This window comes from Trachurus japonicus, chromosome 1, assembly GCF_045865225.1.
Source record: "Trachurus japonicus isolate A0001 chromosome 1, Traja_1.0".
NCBI classification, from domain to species: domain Eukaryota; kingdom Metazoa; phylum Chordata; class Actinopteri; order Carangiformes; family Carangidae; genus Trachurus; species Trachurus japonicus.
In genome coordinates, this window is record NC_140907.1 from 16,345,101 (window position 1) to 16,370,865 (window position 25,765).

Consider the following 25,765-nt stretch of genomic DNA (forward strand, 5'->3'; position numbering starts at 1 on the left):
ACCAGGGGTGTGTGTATGTTTTTTGTTTCTAAGCTCTCAGACACTTGGTTTTACCGCAGGAAGTGGCACTCCATCAAAAAAAAGGGAGGCAGCTTTGTTTACATGAACACTTGGCCCTTGTTACCCGAGTCTGACAGACTCAGACTGTCCTTCTAGTTTCTCTTTATGTGGATCTCATACCGTAGGTTTACAGCAGCAGAAGCAGACATTTGAGGAAGGGAAACAGGACACATCAGTAAAGTGACTGCGTCTGAAAGGGAACTTGAATATTGCCACTGAGGCTTCATCACACAAACGTGGTCAGATTAACCTGCTTGAGGGAATTGGGGCAAAAATTAACCCAATCAACCCTCCGCTGTGCAGCAGGCACTCTACTGCTTTGCTGGTATATGACATAGCCCTGGGTTTTTCTGTTACAATTGGATTAAACAAATTAAAATTCTGCACCATGACAGCACAAGACCATTTAATGGCTAATATTTTTGAGATGCATGTTATGATTTTACACAGATAACATTGCAATTAATGAAGAAAAACAAACATCACTTGCGGGTGTCACCGATTTATAGATTAAACTTTACTTTAAACTATAGGAATTTGCCAGTATGCAGACAGACAACAATGATAATACAACAAAAAATAATTTAAAAAATTGATCTGCTTTCTTGTTGAGAAGATGAGAGGGTTGGTATCCTAAGGTAACAATGTTGTGGTTAACGTAAAGAAATGATTCTAGGCTGTTGTGACTTTTGGATGTTTTGTCATCACCATGCAAGGGAACTTAGTGCAAACTTTAGGAAGTTGAAATGGAAAGCCATAAAAATGTCAGACAATCACACAATTCTCTTTTTTTCTCCAAATCTTTTTATTGATTCAGAGTTGCGGTAAACAGTACATCCAGAAAAAGTCACATTTTCATTACACAATCCTCATTTAATGGTAAATTGTTGTTTATACGTGTGGGTTATTTGTATGAATTTAACACATGGATATAATGTTATTAATTAGTGAACTGTAGAGATGCTGGAAGGAACATTTTGTTGCTTTTTAAAAGAGCTCTGTTCCCGTCTTTAAACTAAGCTAACTGTAACCTGCCTGAAGGCTGTGCTAACTCTTGTCAAGGAAACACATGGCATGTGGTATGGTAAACTGACTCTATAAAAGGGACAGTAAGAAACTGAATTATGTAGCCATCATAAATAGGTGGATGGGTGGGGGCAGCCAACCAACCCATGTAGGCTAAAGCTTTCAAAATCAGGATTAGCTTTTCTTAGTGTTGTAATTTGCTACAGCAAATTGCCTTTGAAGTATGTGCACCTCCTGGTAGCCTTTGACCACTGGGTGTCATCCAAGCAATAAAAATGCCAGAGGAACATAAGGCTCTCCATGCTGCATGACTCACAGCTGGGCTTGTGTGAAGACCTTGGCCTGTGTGTTCGTTGTGTAATGAGTTGGGAGTGAAATCTTCCACAGCTCAAACTTGACGATAAGACCAACCCCCCTTCTGAAGACTCAGCCGTGTTAACGTGGCCTTAAACAACACAGGCGCGTAAACCCAGGATTTGCGCACCAGTAGAAAAATAGACAGAACAGAACGAAACATTTGATCTTGATGTTTCGGGATGAGCAGTTTGAGCATGTTGGTCTGGTCTTCCCCTCATCTCACACATACACACATACACAGACACACACACACACCTCCCCTGAGTGAAATGTATGGAAGCACTGCGGCACACTGCGTGTATTTGCAGGCTGCATGGCTGCCTGGCTCAGCGTTCAAAGGGAGAGCGGAAGATAGGAGGAGGGGAATGACTACACCGAGGGAGGAGGAGGGAAGGAGAGAGGGAGGGAGGACAATTTCCTTTCTGTAACACGCTACAAGAACACACCGGGAAAACGGAGCGAGGAAAGAAAATAATAAGCGAGAAAGAGAGAGAGAGAAAAGGAAACACCGCAACCCCTCCGTCCGTCGGTCCGTCCAGCTATCCATCCATCCGTCCGTGGTTTTTTTTAATGGGGGAGGGGGGCGAGAGATCGTCTTTTCTTTTTAACGCAGACTTGCGGACTATCATGGGGGGAAGAGACAGCTCCTGACGAGGATTGACTTACAGTGAACCTCTGCTCTGTGGCACAAGTCCGAAGCTAATAAGGCGCAGAGAGGGAGAAGGAAAGAAAGGACAGAGGGAGAGAGAAAGAAAGAAAGAAAGCGGGGAGCGACAGGGAAGACATGTTGAGGGCTTTTTCGTCTTGAGGTTGCGGTAGGATGTTGATGTTGTGCTCTTAAAAACAGACTCTCGCTCTCGTGGAGAATTTTTTTCTTTCTTTCTTTCTTTTTTTTTTTTTTTTTAGAAAAAGGGTGACAAATGGAAATTGGGCGGTAGGCTGCGTTCAAGAGCCATTGTGTTCATCGGTGTTTATTTAATTGGTTTGTTATGATCTGAAATAGCGAAGGCCTCTCAGGCAGCCCCGCAGTAAATAAATACCCGGTCAGCAAACGGGGGCTACAACGCAGGAAATTAACCCGACCAGCCTGTTTGTATTCTCAGGGACGTGCATTTTCTTTTCTTTTTTTATTAGCTGTTATCAATTTAACCGCGTGTGTTTTTTTGCAGTGAGTTGAAGGCGGTGTTTATGGGCTATTTGCTTTTAAAAGCGAATCGCAGCGTTGCTCGGCCAGAGCCAAAACATTTCCAGATACATCAACTCTTAAGGGGGTCATACAAAGGCCCAGTAGAAAACACAGTGGAGGCTACTTGGCAGCAGTAAAAGGCTATTTTTAAGTGCATAGTACAGAGGCTGGGTGGAAGCACAAAGGTGCGCGGGATTCGTCTGTTTTAGCCCCAGTTTAGGTCTAGAGAGGAGACAAAAGAAGATTTTTAAATGTTAATGTCGACCGACGTTGCATCAATCATGCTGCCTGTGTCCCGGGGTCTCATGGACCGGGATAGAGAGCTGGACACCATGGCCGGAGTGCATCCCAACCCGGGCGGCGCTCCTGCAGCCGTCCGGGGCATGAAGCGAGGAGACCCGGAGCCTGACGGACAGACCGCGGCGGCTCTGGTGGACTCGGCCGGAGCGGAGTGCAAGCGTCCCCGGATCGACGGCTCAGGAGGAATCGGCGAGGTTGGTCAGGTGAGGAGGGGGACTCTTTAATGTCCAAATGCAGTAGGCTAATTTGCAGATATGACTTGACGGGTGAAGCGTAACCGTGGTGCAGGGATTTCTAAATGGATGATGTAGTCGTTTTTATCGCAAATCTCCCTTTTTAATGTTTTACTGTGTTCGCATCTATATGCAATATGTGTATCTACACATGTGTAGCTACTCGTCTTGTGCTGGTTGCAGATAGTTGCAGGCAGAGCTGCAGCAGAGACCACCAATGGGCCCACTTCACTTTAATTCCCAGCGTTGCAGGAAATACCACCACATTTTCTCAGCTGGGGGTGACTCTATGCTGTTAATTCACCTTTTAAGAGAGCGTTGTAATAGTTCACTGATTTCAATTCGCAGTGTTTGGCCATAACGCTGCAGCTGCCATAGGCTACTGCACATCAGACATTTACTAAAGGATTCAGAGGCAACTGCAATAGTAATTTGTTGCAGTGCAGTTTGTATAACTGCATGTTTAAGTGGCTTGTTGCAATAACTCAGACATCCTGTTGCTTCACAACCCATCTCTTTAATGAATATCAGTAAAACCCGTGCAGCTCCAGCTGAGGGTGGGGAATGTAAACAAACGTGACCTTTTATTATGCAAAAACACCTCTGCCATGTGACAAAATGGTGTGGACAACATTTGGCTTAGGATGGAAATCGATGTCACTGTTTGCTTGTGTGATCTTTTGTTTGGAGGGAGGGATGGGGGCAAACAAATACATCCAGTTTTATTGGGGTACAATTAGCAACCGTGGTTCTCAGGCCGCTGCTTTTACCAACATTAATACCACAGTGTTTGTAATAGCCTCTCATTCTGTATTTAATAACCTCTGTTAACCCTTTTCTCAACTTGCTGTTTTTGCCCCTCTGTTTATCCAAAGGTGGTCAAATGTTTCTTATTAAAGCATCAGGGGAGGGCAGGAGGATGCTTAGGACATCATTATAGTATATTATGGAGGGTGAAGCACTCCTTTCTACAATAGAAAGCTCTTTCGCCGCCATGAAAGCACCAGTAATGGAGGTGAAGTGGCTTGTTTGCTCCTGTTTGGAAAACTAAATGGCTGGCCTTACATCGTCATGCTGTCTGCGAGTGCTGACAGACAGGCTCAGGAACCTAATGCACTTAAACACAGATGTGAGTGGAAGAGTGTGTTTGCGTTGGAGAGAGAGGCGCAGATCAATACTTCAGCACCTAAAATGTATTGAACGTGAGCCGGCTGGACAGTCCGGAAATGAGAGTGGGAGAGATGCCCCCTCCCTCCCTGCCTCCCCCACCCCCCTTCCTCTCTCCCAGTTGGTGCAGGAACAGATTTGCCCTATCACTGGCAGTAAAGCGGCTTTGTTTTCCAGCTAATGGGATCACATCTCATACTGGAGGGGGCATTATAACCACACTGATCTCTGAGATCCTTATCTAAGGCAGAGGATTTCTACAACACACATGCACATATGTGTACACACACACACACACACACACACACACACACACACACACACACACACACACAGGTATGAAGATTAGTGTAATAATGAGTGTAGAACTACAACAGTTAGTAATTGATTAGTCAATCAGCAGTAACATAACTAATTGGTAAAGCAGATTTTAAAGCCAAATTGCCTAAAGGTATCAAGTGTCTTGAATGTATTGATTATTGATATCTTGATTTCCAGCTTTTGTATATTATTGAAATAATTCTTAATGTTTCTGCCACCATGGACTATTAGAAACTCTTAGATTTTCTGATTTTATATATACACACATGTGTGTGTGTGTGTGTGTGTATATATATATATATAAAAAACTTGACTTATTGAGAAAATGTTTGGCAAATTAATCATAAATGAAAATAATCATTAGTTCCAGCCCTAAATGTGTGTTTCACTTTTGTAAAAAAACTACGTAAATATATATTTTTTTACAATGCATTATTCATCCTCTGATCCCAGTGTGTGTGTGTGTGTGTGTGTGTGTATGTAAGTAAAACAGTGTGACGTATTTCTATCCCCTTAACCTGGTGACACCATTAATATTCTGGAAACAAATTGGGTTGAGTGACATTTAATTTTCCTGCTTTTTAAAGCACTTGGCTTTCCATGAAACGTCTATAAAAATGCATACAAGTGCTTCTGTAAAGCAAATCTTCAGAGGAGGGTTAAGGATGGAAATTATTACAGCAGACAGTCCCTCAGCTGTCGTGAAGCACTGGGTCTCCCTTCCTCCACCCTTTCCATCCCTGATGTTGAAAAAAAAGAGATTTATTGCCGACAACACGGCAAGAGTTGAACTCTGACCTGGAATTGAAGCCAACACAATGAGGTGTGGTTGTGGTGAAGAGCATCCATTTGAACCGCTGCAGCCCAATAATGAGATCTATCCCATTTGGCCATTGACCCTGCTGCTTTTCTCATTAGCTGCTAGGGTATGATGTCATCACAGTGCGGGGGTGGGTTGCACTGTCAAGTCAGATATGTAAAGTTTTGGCAGAGCATTAATGCATGTATAAGTCACGGCAGCATGCAGTACATGACTGAATGCTCAGCTAACACGTACAAATAAAGCCCGTGGATGAAAGAAAGCTGGATGCATTCAACAGAACGAGTTCAAATGTTCACCACTGCTCATAGAAATTAAGATGCTGACGTTTACACTGTACTCATTCAAAATAGTGTAGATTTTAGGTGGATAATAAGCTGAACAGGCCACCAACCAGAGCCCTCCCTTAAAGAATATAAAAAACACATTTTGAGTCTATTTTGCATTCTGCTGCTGAACTGGTGAAGTCCTGCATTTTTCAGGACGACAGGAGACTCATAACAGCACTCTGCGTCTCCAGCTCCAGTCAGATTTTGGCAAATGTTGAGAGGAGCTTGTCGGCTTCAATATCCATCCGGCGTGCTGCTGAGCAGCCCATGTTTTGTTGTCACTCTGCGGAGGAACCGGGGCTCTCTCTAACCTAATAAGGTCTTGCCTGGGGTGACAGCACTGAGGACAAATGACTTGACTAGGACATTAATGTAGGTGGATCACCCCTCTGTACTTTCATCTCAGGCCCGGCACTGAAATAGAATGAAAACGTCAGCAAGAAAAATGTACTCTTGCTGCGAGTTCAGAATATTTATTTAGTTTTTGGGCTCCTGTTTTTCTGTGATAAATGGCTAGCAGAGGTCTGTTGACTGAATTATGTTTGAGAGACCAGCAGACAGGGAAGAGTGTGGTTTGGTGCTCTGCTCTGGGCCAGATCTGATGAGCTGTAAGTGTAGTCATCTTCACACATCAAACACACTATAGTATTTCTGGTTTTGGTGAAACATATTAATATAATGATTAGTTCTCGTTAAGAATTTATTTGTCTAGCAATTCTTTACACATCAATATATCAGCACACTGCTTCAGTATACATCCTATATATATGTTACCCTGTGTGCCAAAAAATAATAATAGCAATGAAGAGTAATTACCGCTAAAATGATAAGGCAGTTAGCTAGTTAGGAAATAAAAGGGCAATGATCCTTCAGTCAAAAATGGTAAAACATTTGTTGTTTCTAGCTCATCAAATGTGAAGATCTGCTTCCTTTGTCTGTCATGATTACATTAAATGCTGAGGAAACTGAATGCCTTGGGTTTTGAAATGTTAATGGCCAACTTGTAATGGGCATCCTTAGCAGCTACTTTCGGACATTTCTGAGACCAAACAAACAATGAAGGATCTAATCTGAATAGATAATCAAAATAATCATTAGTTTCATCCCTAGACAACATGCACTGAATATAATGTAGAAATTTAATCATTATTTTATTGTTTTTCTAGCAGCACCCTGCTCTGTAACTTTATGGTTCAGTGGCATAATTTAATAAATCTGTGGTAAAATTAAAATGTCAAAAAGGATTTTTTTTGAACTACCAAAAATGTGCATCGACACCGGTCCTGACAGAGCAGTGTTATACTCTGGTTTCTCATGTGGAAAGATGCAACGAAATGATGATGTTGGGTAATCATGACAGGCAATTATGTAGTGCAGTAAATAATTACCAGAAAATAATAACTCCTTCTAATCAGATCTGAATTAAATTGAGGGATAAAAATGACAGTTTTATCATATGCAGATCAGTGTGTTGGACGTGGGTTTGAATGTATTGCCTGTAATTTGCCAGCTGATACTGCTGCACGATTTTGTTACACCATAACTGTCAAGCTGGCTTCCAAAATCCACTTTTACACCGGCCAACAACCCCCTGAAAACGCACGTTGTAGGTTTACTGTGGAAAGTTGAACAGACCTGAGGTATATTGAGGAAAAATAAACTTCAGATCGTCTTGCCGCATGTTTTGAGGCTTAGCACGTAAGTGCTCGGTGGATGAAATGGATTCACATCCTCTCGAGTGTGTGGAGTGCCCTGCTTTGCCGTTTAGGTAGGATGACTCTCAGAGCAGTGAAATGTAGTTCCTCTTCTCCCCCTCCTCAGAAGAGCAGCAGTCCCAAGGCATGATAGGAATAGACACAAGTCTTGTGACCAAATTAGACATCACACACACACACACACACACACATGCACACACACACACACACACCTACCGCTACCTGTAGTTTTTGGAGAGGAGGTGCAGGGTTCATGGTTATAAAGGATCACTGTTGCCTTGTTTAAAGATGGTGTGAAGGAGAAACTTGGAGGTGATGAAGCTTCTCATCCTTTGCTTCTCCTCAGATTTTAGAGGGCTGTCCCACCCTCCGAGCTGCTGTGTCCTCCCCCTCCCCTCCTCACCATCTGTTGACTTTAAATCATTTTGTTACTTTCTTCTGATTGCTCACCGGGTCTTTCCCCAGCAGTTTGTGTCTTTGCTTGTTTTAGTTAACCCCCACCCCTTCAAACACCAGCACCACCAACCCCAGATGTGAATAGGCTGCTCCATTTGTCACCAACATAAGAAAGGCAACAAAAAAAGAAAGCATGAAACATGTTAAACTGCAACTGAAATAGGTACAGGGCAAAAAAAAATCTTTTGTTTTTCATGTGCGTGCAAGTGGTTGTGGTGCAGAGAGCGAGACTGATGCACACTCATCTTGAGCAGCGTCCCTGCAGCCCTCCCTCTCTCATTCCTCCCAGTTCCTTAAGGAAATTAAGCACATGACTCCGCTCATGTATGAGTCATTGTCTTTGCTCCCTCCATCTCATTTGGTGTTTTTTTTTCTTTTTTTTCATTGCTTTCCATTTCCCGTTGTATTTCCAGCTCTGGTTCCTCCCTCAGTCTCTCACTCATATGAATTCCAGATGTTTCTAGATGTGTGTGTGTGTGTGTTTTAACAACCCCCCCCCCCCTCCACACCCCCCACTTTGACAGTGTACTGCCCCAATAAATCTCTATTTGTAGCCTCTTGTTTTGATTCCCCATCTTCTCCATACCTTCAGTGCGTGGCGTCTGGACTTAGGCACCACTGTAAAATAAGGTTTATACTTTATTCATGTTATTCAAGCCTCTTAGAGGTGATTCATTATTTAGAGTTTCTACCTCCCAAAGCCAGTTCACTAAGTACATTTTTGGCTCTGAGATAGACTCACAAAAAATACATTTTTCAATCACAAAGACACTTCCTTACCCCCACCCCTACTCATCTCTAACCAGGCCTCTTGTATTTGGAAACATTGTGCTTAGTTTTACTGAAATGCCCCCATGGGGTCCGGAGTTAGATGGCGACAGTATTAATCAGGCGAACTCAAGCTGTGAGGCGCACAGAGCAAAGTGTTCCCCCTAGGGACAGAGCAGGCAAGGGACATTGGTTCCAGATGAAAGGAAGATCAGGGGGAAGGACAGAGAGAGAGGAGGGAGGAGCTGAGTTGTTTTCTAATCTAGTGATATGAAGCCAGGGAGAGGCAAATCTGTTTTCCCCTTCAAAGTGTGCTGTAATTGCTGTGAAAAGCTCCTTTTTAATGGAATACATTAGCATAAAAGCCGGAACAGAGCATAATGAGTACAAATAGTGAGTTATAAACTATTTTAGGGACTAGGGGACATGATTTCTGTTTAATATTTGGCTCCAAACAAAATGTGATTTTTTTTTCTGCGTCTTGTTTAACTTTAATTACCCACCAGATGTTTGCTGTATCCATCTCTGCTTTACACAGCCCAGAACATCGAGAGGAATGCGGTGGGAGATTGCATCAGTGCTCACAATGGCATTTCACACCAATGGGCTTCATGCTCGCTGACACTTCTGACCTATTTATGATTTAAGAGCGGCGGTGACACTCGTTCTTTCTAACCGTCTTTCATCTCCTGCTCGCATGATCTCACTCGCCCCCGTTATCATGTCTTTACAAGCGGACAAAAGATCTGCTGGGTGGAAAACTCCGGAGGAGGAGCAGGAGTGTGTCGGTGGTGGAGTTAATTTGATTGGGAGTCGGTAACACCACAGAAGTGTAAAGCCACTTAAAAAGAATATAGACTGAGTGGATAAAGGAGGCTGCTTCTGCTCAGTGATGGAAAAAAAAGCATTTGGTAATGTTTTTTTAGCCAATGAAGATGCTGCCCATAAATCTAAAAACTACTCTTCTCTTCCAGAATAACGACCCTTTGACCCTTGGTTACCATGGCTACCCATCTCACAGTCAGGTAAGAACACAATTGCACTTCAAAACACATGTCAAATACCCTGATTTATAATATCCCACCAGCCAATCCTCTAAAGTTCATTTCCTGTGTGGATACGGTGTTTACATAGCATTAATATGGCTCAGTGAAGCTCTGTAAACCACAAGGTGGGGGTGTAGATTATAATTTGTCAGTCGTGTAGAAGACGAAGACATGCCTCCACACCCTTCACTCTTCCAGTCAAACCCTCCCACCACTTTTCTTTCTGTGCTCGGCAATCAGCAGAAATATTAATCAACTCTCAGCTGGTAAATCGAATTAGTTATTTCTTTTAGCGCCTGTAACCCTGCTAATACTCTCACTTTTCTGCCTGCAAACAAAAACAAACGAGAACCAACTGTATTACATGTTGTGTTAGTTATTGTGTTGGTGTGTGTGTGTGTGTGTGTTTGTCTTTGAGGCTACAATCTGTTTACTCTTGTTTGTATTAGCCTGCTGATTGTGTTATTAGACTGTTCAGTTTATGTGGTTAATCCTTAGATCATCCTCCGTTCATCCACTCATCCTCTCATGCTCTGCCCATAATCCCTTCATCCCTCCCTCCCTGTGATGCCCAGCAACCTCTGGCTTCTTATCTGCACTTTATCAGTCGTAAGCCTTCTCTCATACGCTCTTATTTGCCTCAGTATGCAAGAGTTGTTGTTTTTTTTTTCTCCCCCTGCCTGGCTCTTGTGCTGCTCGGAGGATGTTACGTAAGCGGGAAGCCAATTAACCAGTTTTCATTTCATTGTAAGTTGATACAGCTTTGAACCGTTTCCTTCCCGAATGATAATGTTGGGAGAATAATCATAAAGCGTTACCTTGCGTGAACAGCTCTCTGTGTTGAGATGGAAAGAAGTCAGTCAAGGACTACTTCAGGGACTCAAAAGTGTGAACTGGCTTCTGACCAGGAGTAAAAGGCAGAGAGGAAGAAAACAATGTTGGGCAGCGGAGACTCCCACAACACTGAGGTGCTAAACTGTCAACAACAGTGTGAGAATGATGTGATCAAAGACTCCTGAAAGGAAAAGCCTGGAGAGCAGCAGAAGCCTGATGTGTGAGGAAAGAGATGAGGTGTTTGCAGACGTGCAGTATCAAACTTTGCTGGTTTCATCTGTCGGTTAAAGTAAGGTTGTTGTTTTTTTTCATGGGTGGGGTGTGTGGGTCTTATCTATATATAGGTAAATCATCTGATGATGGCTTTATTCAAACATGACACTGTATACGGAAAGGGCCACAAGGCAGCGGTGGTGCTGCTGAGAAGCAGCGGTGAGTTGCCAGATAAAATAATCATTAGGCTGACAGGCTCATCGGTTTCATCACTGATGGATGTTAAAGCCTTGTTTTTACCATTGACACTGTCGTGATCATCCTGAGCACGAAGGAACCCAACCCTTGACCCCACATTTACCACTGCTTTTCACCCTAATGAAAATTCTTTATCCATTTCTACATTTATTAGTGCAAATTTAGAATTCTACTCCGTATTTTCCTCTATCAAGCAGCATCCACAGATAATAAAAAATCACTAAGGGCTTAAAAGTTATTTGACTTTTTTAAATACATGAAAACACGTTTGTATATACTGGTATGACTGAAAATCTTTCACCATATTTTGTGCTGTAGCCTACCGAGATAATGTTATATTTTCCTTGCATCCGACTTGATAACAAATCCTTGCACAGTTGTTGTCATATCAAAACATAAACATACGTCATTTACGTTGCATAATTTGCACTCTAGTAGCTGAGCAGTTTTTATTGCATGTATCCATCAGATGTGGTGCTGAAGACAAAAACCAGTCTGTGAGTTCAGCATCGCCATGTTGGAAGGTGTTATTGACGGTCGTGTTGCTTTTATTTTTTATTTCATTTAATGATGCGACATGAAAAATCTTATTGGCTCACAGTTGTTCGGCTTCGCTGTCTGAATGTACACAACTCGTTCTTCTTGTGTTGCAGAGGAGCTGCTCAAGGCATGTTTCCCTGCCCCCAGTGGCCATTACACATGCTATTTCATGTGTCTGAGAAAAATATCTGGTTGTTGAGCTGCTAAGTGCTTTGCTATATTTCCCAACGAGGTCTGTTTTGGTGCACGTTGGTTTTTGCAGTGCTTTATTTTGCTGACTGCGGGTGGACACAAGGTTGATGAAAATGGTGAAACTAAATCAAAACGGGTATGTTAGAGCTGCTAAAGGGAACTACAGAGTCAGGTGGTATTCATCTGTGGGTTTGTCACTTCGAACGACTTCTTTTACATTACATGTAGTCAATTGAACCAATTTTTATAGTTGTTAAATGTAATAATTACAACTTTAATTTAGCAGTGTTCAGACTTAAACTGCATTGGAAATGTTGTCTAAATTTAACAAGGTCCAAGCTCATCTGATTGCCGTCGTGACTGTTAGTGAAAAGTGAATCGAGTGCGCATTCAAACATTAGACAAAGATGTAAAATTGCCAGCGCAATTATGTAACAAGGTGCATGTCTGAAAGGGGCTTAGAGAGAAAGAAGCAAAGTCTTTACTTCCTCTCCCAGTGGTGCCAGCAGCCCCAGTTAACTCACCTACATGGAGAAAGAGAACAGAAGGGGAGAGAGAGAGAGAGAGAGAGAGGGATAGAAAGAGAGAGAGGAGGGAGGGACTGCGACATGAGAGGAAAGCAGAGGGGAGGGGAAAGTTTGCAGGTGTGACAGAGGCAGAGCGGTAGGAAGGGGGAGAGAGAGGCATCGGGCTAACTGGGTGAGAGAGGAGGAGGACTGGAGAAGAGACAGAAGAGATGAGCAGGCAAGGGCACAGCAGCAAAACAGAAGGCAGGGGGTAGAGGGAAAGCAAGGAGCGAGTGGGAGAGGGAAAGAAAAGAGTGAGTGGGAGACAGAAAGAGAGCAAGAGAAAGAGAGAGGGGGGGGAGAAAAGAAAGCAAGCAAGCAAGCGAGCGAGGGAGAGTGACAGGGACAGAGGCCAGCGGAGGAGGAGGAGGAGGAGGTGGGGAAGGGGAAGGGGGCTGGGAGGGGAGGGAGGGAGGGAGGGTGGGGGGGTGGTTGGCTGGGCAGTCGGAGCGAGCGGGGGCAGAGAGAGGGAGATTTTGAATCTCTGAGACAGACAAGACTGAGCTGGTGAGGTGACACAGACTCGGAGAGGGAGAGGAGAAAGCGAGGCAGCGTGAGAAGAGGAGAGAGAGAGAGAGAGAGAGGAGCGACGACAGTTTGAGCTGTTGCACAGAATACGATGATGGGACTGTACTATCCTTCCGTGTTGTCGGTGAGTGTTTATCTTGATATCTTTTCATATCCTCCTCCTTGTGTACGCGTCCGCCGTATCTCTCTCCGACACAGCGGCGACGGGGCTCCACTGTACATGAAGCGGCATCAGAGCAGGCAGCACTGTCATCGAGCATGAAATGTTAATTAACCACTAACAGATGAGGACTCTACTTGACCCCTTTTTACAGGAGTGGTCCAGTCAGGGCATTTCAGACTCCTGTTAAGACTTTGGCGGCCAGTTCTCCACGAGCTATATAAACATTGAAACTAGCGTAGTAGGCGTTAGATGACAGCGAGATACAGACGGGAGATTGTATCGCTACAGTCATGATTCGCTATGGTGAGATGCACAAGCGGCGATGTATTATTGTACGCTGTTGTTGTGGCATCTGTTCCCCTGCCCAGAGCTAGAAGCGCACGCAATCTGAACATCAAGAGCTGTTACTGCCAGAAACTGTGCTCTGCCATGTATTATGTATGCTCTGAAGAATCTAAGTGAACATATAGTGCAGCATGTTGGTGTGTGTGTGTGCAGCTGGATGAAGCAGCGTAGTGTGTTGCCTCTGCGATAAACTCTTTTTTAGATATTTCTGAGGCAAGCAGTAAAGGAGCAGAGGGGGCGGGGGGAGGAGAGGTAAGTAAAAAGAAAGTCTTTCTTCTTTATTGCCCCTGCAGCTGTCTCTGTACATCGCTCAAGCCTGTGAGGGAAAGGGACAGGTGTCCATAGAACAGTTGTTTCAGTCCTTTTTTGTCCCCTCCTCCTCCTCCTCCTCCTCCTTCTTCTTCCTCTTCTTCTTCTTCTTCTTCTTCTTGCTCTCTCTTTCTTTCTCCTCCTCCCTTCTCGCTTCTGCGTCTCCTCTATTCAGCTAACAACACCTCCTCACTGTAATTTCTGTGTCACACATTTCACAAACACACAGAAGCTCAAGCACACAGTGGGCTGCAAAGTTGGTGCATGAAGTGTCTCGTTCATATCATTACATTTCATTCGGTACGAGTCAGGCTTTTTTTTGTGTGTGTGTGTGTGTGTGTGTGTGTGTGTATTTCTCTTTCAGCTGTACCTTGGATTCCTGCTCTCTTTACTGTTTGACCTCTTTTCTCCCTCCTCTTGCTCTCCCCGAGGCCCTGGCAGCTGTTATCTCAATGTTTTCCTTTAAGAGTCTATGGAAGAGGGGGGGATGGGTTGGAAAAGAGAGAGAGAGCGAGAGAATGGGAGCGGGAGAATAGAAAATTGATTTTTTTTTGAGGTGACGGGACACCCTCGGTCAGTTACCAGGGAAAGCCCGTAGATAAGGAAGCTTGAATCATGCAGAGATGGACGCGGTGCGGTGGAAGAGATGGAGAGCAGCGCAGAGATGTGACAATACTGTAGGTCAACCGGAGGAAGACGGCTCACCCTGTGACGCAATTTCAGCCTGTAAAGCTGACTTTGCATTCGTGTGCGTCTGTGTAAGTGTTCACAGTTGCCTCGTGATTTATTAGCTCCCTCACAGTGTTACTCTCTGCTAATATTTTTGGACTGTGCAGAGCGAGAGAGTTGGAGTAACAGCTCTGGTGCAAAACACTGAAATATTTTCTCAGGCCCCACCTAAGTGTGTGCCCTGAGGCAAGGGAGCGATGCCTACCTGCTGCAAAACTATACACACGCGCTGCCACGCTTGCATAAATTGTAATCAGGTCGTGAGGATCCACCCCCCTCCCCATAGACACACACAGACACACACACACACCCTGTCCACCCACACGCCCGCCTCCTCCACCTCCCAAATCTTGTTATTGATTCTTTGCAGGGTTAACAATAATGGCCGTTAAATGATCCCAATGAGCCATGTTGCCGTGGCAACTCGCATTAGTCATTCATTTTGTACAGATTGTTAGATGGTTCGAGGCGTGAGGGAAACGTCGATGGGAGAGCCATGTGAGGTAAACACCTTTTGCACTATGCCTTGGAAAAAAAGAAAAGAAAAAGAGGTTGTTATGAAATTGCTCCAACCTCGAGCTGCCATAACCGTTATGCCTCTTTAGCAGCTATTTGCATTTCTAATGGCTCTAAAAGCGCTCGCTGTGAGGCATCTGTGTGGCTTTCAAAAGAACCTGCCTTTGAAATAGATAGGGATTGCCCCCGCTGACTCTTTGGCGGTGCGGTTGACAGTGACAACACCGACCCACGGCTGGCCTGTGCATATGTTTAAAATACACTGGACGCTCAGATCAGCCTCATATTATTACGAAGCATTACCCGAGTCCTAAACAAGCTTAACTCGTTCATTTGTCATGCTTAATGTATTGTAAGAGGTGTGTCCACAGTGAGTAAATACATACCTGTCTGCGAGTTTGTGTGCTCACCTGCACGTGTGTTTGTCCGTGCAGGGGCCTGTGGCTTTTAATGAGGAACAAAATGTCATCATCTTTTTGTTGTTTGTGTTTATTTTTCATAAAACGCTGCAGCGGGGCAGAACAAACCATTGACACAGTCAGTGAGGAGATGACAGGGGAAGTCAGGGATCGCGTGTCAGTGTGTGTGTGTGTATAGTACAGGCCTGTGCATGTGTGTGTTCCTGCACACATGTATGTTGAAGGGGAGTCTCCCAGAAAAGGCCTGTGAGGAAGAGGAGTCATACATGACACCTTACAAGGAAAAGGATGGGGGTGTACTGGGAGGGGTTTGTTTGACAAGCAGACATGTTACCCTATAAGGAGATGGGAGAAGAGTGTGGGAGGAGGAGCCCGGGCACAACTGATATCCTGTTGCTATGTGGCAAATGGTCTTGATTGACACGCGTGGGGGCGGGACGTATGCAAGGGTCCCGTCTGGATTTTATGAAGCGTAAAGAAGCGAGGCACACAGCAGCGAGAGAGAGTGGGAGGAAAGGGAGAACAGCAGCAAGAGGGGGGAGGGAGGACGAGTGATGGAGGGAGAAGGAGGGGTTGACGTGGGATGGAATAATTTAACAAGAGGGTGTCTCCTGGCTCATCGGTATGCCGCGGACACGTCGTAAACGTTTCTCCAGCTGTTTGCAGCTTGGGCAACAACAACACTGAGTCAAAAGCCAAGATCTGAGCTGAGCGCAACTTCCCTAGTTAAAATGATTATTGAGCCAAATGTGAGCTGCTGCTGCTGCTGCTTCTGCTGTTGCTGCTAACGGTATGAATCACATTTTCCGTCGTCAAGTTTGTTGAATTAGGCTATAGACTAATGGCTCGAGGCCCGAGAAAGCAAGATCCTGAAATGTCATTATTCATGTGAAATGACCCAGTGCTGCCCTAGTTAGCTCTTAGCCATCCTCTCCTCTCCTCTCCTCTCCTCTCCTCTCCTCTCCTCTCCTCTCCCTCTCCTATCCCTCTCCTCTCCCCTTCCTCCTCCTCCTGTAGCGTACTGAGACTGCTGCAGACAAGCACATTTTATAACATGCCTCCTCAGACACACTTGCTGCTGCTAACTGACCCGAAAGTAAGCCAGCTACAGCTACCGCTCTGAGTCACTGGCTTTGCCTGGCCAACGCATACACTTACACAACCCTTAACGCCTTAACGCCAGGGGAGCGTGTGCACGAAAACACACACACGCCGACATGCACACGACATGTACACAAACAAAACATACACAAACCTGAGTGCTGACACGAACGCACTGCACACAGTTTTGCTTGTCTGCAGGGCAGCACTTCTCCAATTGCCTAAGAATGCCCTCCATCTCCGTCTTTGTGTTCCTTTTTATCCTCCGATCTGTACATTTATTCAGTAGATGCTTTCATCCTGATGCGACTCACAAAGACCACTGGCAGTCAGCAAAAGGCCCATAACTTGAAGGTTTGAGAGAGCGGAGAAAAAGCGGCACGCAGGCACACTATTTCTGTAGATACTGAGCTGTTGACATAGTGTATCAGGTAGAGAGAGGGCTGTTGCGATGTGGCTAAAATGGATCTCCTCTGAAAAGGCCAATCGTCAAACACAAATACAAGGTTGTTTTTGGCTCGGCTTCCCGCTTCTATTTTGGTCTGGCAAAAGGAGCAACAGCCGGCGTTGTCCATTCTTCTGCAAGGCTGTAGTCTGTTTCTGTGTATGAGCACCAACAATGAGGGGGATGTTATGATTGACAGAAATATGATTTGATGTGATGTATAGACGGAGAAAATGATATACATCGCGTTGCAGACAAAACATAAAAAAAAAAAGTAATTTCAGTTCCCAAGTGTTCTGCATTAAAATCCAAGTCACTATCATTCTGTCTGAGTTGCATCACAACCTGTCAAGTCCAAGGCTGACTCATCTGTAGTCGAGTGAGTTGTGTCATGAGTCATGAATGTTGGGACTCAAGTACGACAACAGTGGAGCCATGTTGTATATTTTAATGCAGAGTAGGAGGGTCGTTTTCCCAACACATTTGATAAAAGGTAGAACTTCAGTGCACTTAACTCTGCTTTCATCCGTCAACAGTATACTCTGTACCAGCCACTGTGGCACGGGGATCCCTGAGTTAAGTTTACCAGGATTTCCTCAACTGTTTTCCTTCCCTTAGTTTTGCTTATTGTTCCAGTTCTGGCTGATTGTCCCATGAAAGGCAATTAATTTCATAGCAAGTAGGTACACCTAATACTCATGGTAGTTTAAGGTTATAAACAATAAAGCTGATCCATCAGAACTGCTGATTGGGTTGTCAGATATGTTCGGGACCTTTGTGTCTATTTTTAAATATTATCATATCTGCCGTACTTTATTACTGCTTTTCCACAAAGGAAGTTTAGAGGTAGGGTTTGAGATCCTGGAAAAACAATTTGAGCAAGCCACATTTCAAAAATAGACAATTCAAAAGTCCAAGCCCCTTTCCTTAGACTTCTTCAAAGCCATGCCTCCTGAGCACAGGAAAGCGCCGCTGTGCAGTGAAGCCCCGCTATACGCGACAGTATCGTGGAAAGCCACGTCGCTCACATTGGGATTACATTGGGTCCCTCCGTGAAGGTATCGCCTTCGTGGCACGTCACTGCACAGCATCGCTAACTTTCCGACAGCTTTTTCTCATGGCTTATTCACGTGAAAGAAAACATTTAACATCATAATAAACCATCCGGCATCCAGCTTAGAGCTACATTGCCACCTACCAGACTTCAGTGTGGTACATTGGGTTACTGGCGTTGTGTTTCCCGCAGCGTGACTCGTTGAAGACTCTGAGCACTCGCCACGATTAGTACACGAAGAGCAGTACACGCAGAGGAAGGAGGGAGGGACAGAGATGGCAGTTTGATTGACACATCACAATCCAATTGACTTGAACGTGGCGTTCAAAATGATTGGATGGTGTTTTTACAGGCTTTCATTTTTGTGCAAAAGCATTTAATTTCTTGGTTGGATGGATTTCAAGCAATTCATTAAAAAATGTTCCAGAATAAGATCTCCAACTCGACCTTTAAGGTCCGACTCAGAGCTGGACTGAGACAAAGAACTGACTTTCTGGGAGGAAATCTGGATCAAAAGCGGCATTATTACTTTCCTGATCAAGACCCAAAAACTGTTTACACCAGGAGCAGGGGGTGTGATTGTTGGAACCAAGAAGACCAACTAAAACTTATTGACTGTCTTTAACAAACAGCAGTTTAGTAGAGTTAGTCTAATCCAAAGAAGTAGAAAAACCAGAAGTACATGACATCAATGAAGCAGACAATGTGGTCGGCCACTGTTGTGCTTGGTTGTAGCGCTGTGAATACCAAGCATATGGTGATGTTTACTGTGATGAATCCAGCCTGTCGTATACAGTATAAGGCAGACTTATTAAAAGGTTCTCAATATGAACCAACTCTGAACCAGTGCAAGCACCATCCCAGAACTAACATCAGGTTTGTACAAACTACCTCTTTTCCACAGTAACCCGACCATGGCAGGACAGTGCTTTGGGATATTTGCTAATGACAGCACGTCAGTAAAATTATTTCATAATGATCCAGCTAATAATTATTGATACAGATGGATCTACGTAACCAGTCTTGGAGCCTCACTGCTTGTAAGCCGTACACTTTTTAAAATATATTTACTGCTGTGAATTGAAGCTGTTTGAGACTGATTGTACTCATAGACAGGAGAGTTTAACTGCTTGCAGTAAAATGTGCCGACCCCTTCTACTTCTCCTGTTTCGTGACTTAACCAAAGCTGGGTGATCAACTTTCTTTTTCTAGTCAGACCCAGGGGCAGGTCTAGTTTCTCTATTTCTGTTTGTCATCCATTTTAGCTCTTACCTGGTGACCCAGAATGACTTGCTCCACCCGCTATCATTTTCACGGTTAATCTTGAATGTAATGGTGTAAAGGCGACGTCATCTGGAGTATCACTTTGCCTGTTATGTTCTGTCTCCTGCAGTCAAAAAACCTATTTAGACTGATTTCACATCTACCTCGTCTCTCTCTCACTCGCTCTCTCACTCGCTCTGTCTTTCTGAATTGTGAAAATATAATGAATTCAGGGTGTCTCATTAGAGGATTGCAGCACATGCTTTCATTATTACCATTAGTGATGTAATAGACTGGATCTTTTGGATCTTGGATTTTTTTGCAACAAAGAGAAACATTCACATATTAAAATTTTTCCGGTCTAATTTTTGATCTTTCGCTAATTAATTAGAGCCTAAAATTGAATCTATTATTAACAGAAAACAAATTAACAGGAGGGAGAAGTAAATTATTAACAGATATGCAACACATTGAAATTGATATTTATCGAATACTGTTATGCTGTTGGATTAATGTTTTTGATGCTGCACACTCTGGAGTGACTGTGATTTTTGCAAACCTGGATGTATATTTACATACATATTGCTATTACATAAGCAAAACCCTCTCAAGTCATAATAATGGCTGTGCAACAGTCTGTGCAAATGATGAGTAAACCAAGGTACAAGATGGTTCTGCTGCACCATGAAACCAAGGCAGCACAGGAAAGCAAGGATGTTAGAGATGTTATCATTTAGCAAAATCTTAATTTGGAGGCTTGTGGACGATATTGGAAGAGGTTCATACAGCTGCAGGGTTTAGATGAGCGGACACAGCTGCTATCTGAAAATTTGAATGAAGTTAAACTTGGACACTGTGGTCAGTAATCTGGCGGCTTTATTGTTCGAGTGCCAGGCACTGAAGATGGAGAACATGGTTTCTGTTCTGGTCGAGGTAGAGACTCTTCACCTGGCAGGAGAGCAGCGGCAGTATCGGGGATTTAGGTATGAGTGTGGCAGCACAGTTTGGTACCAGATTTACCGCTTTGAGATTAATGACAAAAGATGTATTTACTGTTATCGGGTAGAGAAGGGAGGGAGATAACTGGGTTGCTGCTAGTGATTACCCTGCTGAAATCACAACAGGCAGAGCAGGACTGCAGCCATATAAGGTTGAGTTCAAAGCATTAATAAACACCTGGTTCTGTTTCCTCTGCTCGTACATGATCAGTGAGAAAAAAAGAAATAGTTGAAGTACTGTAGTTTCTGATGCCAAAGGGGATTTATTCTGAATTGAATTCAATATACACATGAAGAATGATGTTTAAACAGGTTGCTGATCTACCATAGATTTTGAGAGACTCAACCTTCTTAAAATTAAATCAAACAATATCTGCATAATAAGATCCTCTTAATTACAATTAAATGTGTGTCTTCACTCCTATTTTTTGGATACACAGCATATTCACTTTCTTAACACTTTGCATATGAGAACAAAACAATTTAGCAAAAAAAAGGGCTAAATGAACTTTGAAACATTTAAAGGCAGTCCTGGTTTTAAAGTTCATCTGTAAATTATTTTTCCCTGAAAATGTATTCAAAGACAAAGTTTAAATCCAGGATAAATAGATGCATTTCAAAGAAAATATATAATGAATTTGTTGTTGTTGCTCATCAGCCCCTCAACACGACAAGAAATTAAAAACAAAGATGAAAGTGTAAAAGTACATCTGACCTCTCTAGCTGTTCAAAGCTCATTACTGTAATGACTCGTTCTTTTGAGACTTGTAAATATTCAGCACAACACGGGAAGCTCAAGTTGTATTTACTTTGGTTTATCTGTGTTGGCCTCACTCATGCACACACACACAAACACACACAAACACACACAAACACACACAAAATTTCTCCTCACTATTTCCTTGCTGCGACTCGGCTGTAGCTGCTCTCATGTCACACTATCGATGTGATCCGTGTCGACTGTGTGCATCCCCTGGTTTGTCACTGAGTCGAGGGGCCCGGCTGCCATGTCACAGGTGTGACGCTGAGAAAGGTCAAAAGCTGGGAGACAGATGGCATGCACACGTTGACACGCACGCACGCGTACACACACAAACACACACATCCTCCCACACACTTTTAGCACTCCCAAAGGGACAGAGATCTATTGTGCAACTCAGATGGGCATCGCTGCAGCCTGTCAGTCACAAACACAGATACACACACACACACACACACACACACACACACACACAAACACACACAGAGTCAGCGTAGCCAAGCAGATGTCAAGTAGAGCATGAAGTCGTTTTTAGAGGGATTCATCATTTTGGATTTAAAACAAGTCGCAAAATATTAATTTAAGTAGCAAATACATTATTATCACTGCATGCTTTTCTGCTATACCACTATTACTTAATAATAATAGTAACAGTAATTAATGTTGAAGTTGATAATGATTATTATAATTGGGGGTAGAAGTAGAATGAGACGAACAAGGATATATAAGACAAAGAAAAGAATAAGAAGCTAAACGCTGGCTGTCAAACAGGATTAATCATAGACGTGTAGGGTTTTTAGTATTCTGTCCTCTACTTCATTGATATTTGCGTCATAAACTTGTTTTACAACGGCTGTCTTAATGATATGAATTTCAGGTGATTTATGGGAGTGTTGTGAGTTTTATTGTTTTTTAATATATCTTAATGTCAGACAATGAAGGTCTGTCTCTGTCTTGATAAAGGATGCCGGCCTGTGTAAACACCGGGGGCAACGATGAAAATAAGTCCTGGACTTTAGTGTTCTGTCTGGACGAAGCCTGATATGTTGTGTTTTCATCAGCCCTGCTAGCAGCATGGCGTTAGGGATTGCAACGGTGATGATTCAAATATCTTCCAACAACTACAGGATGTATTTGTGTTTGGTGCTAGCAGTGCTAATCATCTCATTATCTCAAGCTAAAGCACCAAAATCAGTCGGCAAACGTAGCGTTTTCTAAGCCATGTTGGCAACTCAGAAACATCCTCACAGAGCCGTGGCAGCAGACTCGTAGTCCTGTTATAAATAAATGAATATTGTCCATAACATTCTTAGCAATAGGTATCAACTGAGTGTGCATCCATTGTTGTTGTAAGTGGGTTATAATAAGTGCTGGTGGGTTTATCTTGCACAGCCATGATCAGAGACAGGTCATGCTTCTTCTATCAGTCACCACCTTTTATCATCCATCCCCCTCTTCTCTCCTGTCCCTGCTGTCTCCCTCCTCTCTCTCTCTCTACAACTGTTACCATTTAGGGTAACCATACCCCACTGCCAACAGCAAGGAGTGTGTGTGTGTGTGTGTGTGTGTGTGTGTGTGTGTGTGTGTGTGTGTGTGTGTTGTGTGTGTGTGTGTGTGGTGTGTGTGTGTGTGTGTGTGTGTGTGTGTGTGTGTGTGTGTGTGTGTGTGTGTGTGTGTGTGTGTGTGTGTGTGTGTGGTGTGTGTGTGTGTGTGTGTGTGTGTGTGTGTGTGTGTGTGTGTGTGTGTGTGTGTGTGTGATGTTTGTGTGTCTCTCCGCCATGTGTTTTGTGGGTGCCTGTATTGTTCTCCTACACGCGCAGCCGCAAACGCTGGCGACTTACACAAGTGTTTTCTTTAGAGGTGGTGGTGGGGGGGGTGGGGGTAAGAATAATGTCCATAAAATACTTGGGCAGGCTTCCCTCACTAACAGTTGGTCTTTGTGCCAGTATTTAGGTGTGTGGGTGTTTGTGTGTCAAAGGTGGTTTGTGCGCAGAGGCGTTTGTGTGCGTGTGTGTGTGTGTGTGCGGGCGTTCGACACTCACCATTGTACAACACTCTGAGCATGGAGGCATCTGACCCTCAATAATAGATGCGGCTGCAGTGAATATTTAATGAGTGGGGGGTAGCAGAGATACATGCACACATTTGCACACGCACACAAACACAGGAGGAAATGGAAATATAATATCCATGCTTGTATGACTTTTAGACTGAAGCTCTTAGGAAAGTGGTCTCTGTGTGTTCGGGTGATGCTCTCAGTAAAAGATACTGTGGAATTTGGCCAGCCAGCTACTTAAGCTTTAAACCCCCCCGACCCCCACCCCCACCCCCACCTTCCTTCTCTCGTTTTTTTACTCTTCTCTCTCTTTTCTCCAACAGGGCTCTCAGGATAGTGCTGGCGGTCAGGAGGGACTCGTACCCCCACCCTTCTCCGCATTCCCCCCACCTCCGCCGCCACCCCCCCAGAACGGCCTGGCCCTGGATTACGGGGGCAGCCTGTACGCACCGGGGGCCGTGCAGGGCCCCGTGGAAGCTGGCGGGGCAGTGAACAGTGCAGCCAACGCCGCCAACAGCCTCAGTGTCCAAGTGAGTGCTGTAGCCTCTCCCTCGGTGTGCAGCCCACATCAGGTCTTTGCCTCGGAGGCCACAGAGAGCGAAACCGTGTGGGAATACGTTGACAGATTTGAAAAAAATAAAAATAAAAAATGAGTGAATGAAAATAAATGAAACCTAAAGTAGGGGTGGACTGATTTGACTCTTCCCAGTGATTCAATGCCATTGCCGTTCAGTGACTCAGTGGCTGAGTGTAAATCAAAACACTCCCAGTTTACCAGTCATACTGTCCACACAGACACGGTTGATTGCTCGCAAATTTTTGATTTGATTCAAGAATTTCTGCACTTTCTCAGGAGAAGGGAACAGAAAGTAAAATGCGTTGTATAGTGAACAAAATTTATTGAAAAACTACTAAAATAAACAACTAAAATGATATAATGTGACCACGATCAACTCATAACACAATAAAGTAACATTAATATAATGTACTACCTCAACCTCTTGAACCACATGTAAGGAGTTCAGATATACAAACATCTTTTCAGGCTTGAGAAAATTTGAAACTGTAACTTAAGACTAGATTCACTGTTAGTTAAATGTTTATGTTTTTTCTTTTTAAAAGAGCTGAGCAGCATTTATTCAGGCTGGCCATGTCCTACAAATACACAACCCAATTCAAGTTTGACATTTCGATGATACGAGATCATTAACTTACTGAGCGCAGACACCCTGTGTTGTTTTTACACCTGAGTGGACAGATATGAGTGAGAGTGAGAGTTGCTATTAACTACCTTTCAGCAAAAAAGAGATTCTCATATTTCACAAAATTAATCTTGTTTTCGGCAAGGTCAAGTTATGGGGTATGAATAAAGCCTCAGTGTGTATTGCAATACAAATATAGTGTTTATCATGGTATTTTAAAATTTTCTGAAAATTGATTGAGAAACCAACAGGACAAAATCTTAACATTTTCAATTTAAAATTGGACTAAACAGAAAAGGCTCACATCCTGTTCCTCACATTTGGGGGGGTGGCTTGTTGGAATATTTTTTCATCAATAACTGATTAAATATGGTCAATACTATGTTGTTTGGATATTAAATGAATCCAATAAATGCTTCATCAAGGTAGCTTATCAATTAAAAAAGGCTAATGGAATTCTTCACAAATACCACCTGGACAAAGACAACTAGATCATCGAGAGACGCAATGAGTCAATGGATTATATCAAGCTCATAGATGTAAAATTAATAGGCAGCTATTTTGAAAATCAATAAATAGTCTCTCTTTAAGCAAAAATTACAAATATGTTGAGGTTCTGGCTACTTAAATATGAATATTTACCATTTTGACAATATATGCAAATGAAAACAGGCTATTCCATTATGTTATATAAGAAATATAGCTCAGCTATAAGCTTTGCTTCACAGCTATAAGCTTTGCTTCAGCCGCAACCCTTTTCGACCAGCTATATAGTATTTGTTACTCCCTTGAATTTGTTTTGTTGAAAAGTTGATGCTGTGATCGAAATAAACACTCATTCATTCATTCAAAAATAACTTGCAGTATAATGGCATAAACACCTCCACAGCATAAACAGTAGAAAACATTTTCCCCCCATCTCTATTGTCATACTTCACAGTCCTATTAAGACATCACTCATTTGTTTTCCCGTCCTGAGCTCTGTGTCCCTTTCATGTTCCTCTGTCCCTGCAGTCTGATGGGTCGTCCCAGATTGACGGGCAGTCAGGGGTCGGCTCAGGAGGAGGAGGGGGTGGGGGAAGTGCTGTGGATGACTCGGACGCCAAGGGGACCCCCAAACGCCTCCACGTGTCCAACATCCCCTTCCGTTTCCGAGACCCCGACCTACGGCAGATGTTTGGGGTACGCTGTGTGACATTGTCCCTTTCTCACGATGCACTTTCATGTAACAACAACCTGGTAAAAGGAGCTTTGGATTAAAAACATGCAGTTCGTCAAAATACTGACTCAAAGGACCCATCCAGTGACGTCAGCTCTCCTCACCTCAAATTACCTTTTACTGTTTATTTCCTATGATCCTTTAGAGACGTTTTTTAAAATAGATATAAGGATCTGTCATGTTTATTTCAGTTAAAAGAAATCGTTTTCTGTCACATTTGACAGAATATCCAAAACTATCACTTGGACTGTCTTATTTAGAGTCAGGTGCA

The 25,765-nt window shown here is 43.5% G+C and overlaps 1 protein-coding gene across 9 annotated transcripts in view; it reads left to right on the top strand.

The window, feature by feature from the left end:
- The first annotated feature begins 1,699 nt into the window (after positions 1 to 1,699).
- The window catches only part of rbfox2 (RNA binding fox-1 homolog 2), a 36,516-nt gene continuing 12,450 nt past the window's right edge, over positions 1,700 to 25,765 (top strand). For 4 of the 9 annotated variants that reach the window (XR_015035827.1, XR_015035828.1, XM_085775946.1 and 1 more), the window contains exons 1-4: positions 2,013 to 3,132; positions 9,713 to 9,763; positions 23,397 to 23,603; positions 25,287 to 25,457. Coding sequence is in view for 6 of the 9 variants with exons in the window: in XM_085775946.1 (XP_085632072.1) it covers positions 2,881 to 3,132; positions 9,713 to 9,763; positions 23,397 to 23,603; positions 25,287 to 25,457 (681 nt within the window). In the remaining 3 variants the exon portion in view is untranslated. Of the gene's footprint in view, positions 3,133 to 9,712; positions 9,764 to 12,784; positions 13,040 to 23,396; positions 23,604 to 25,286; positions 25,458 to 25,765 lie in introns of those variants that run through there. The other 5 variants (XR_015035830.1, XM_085775962.1, XM_085775971.1 and 2 more) reach the window with 5 other exon arrangements.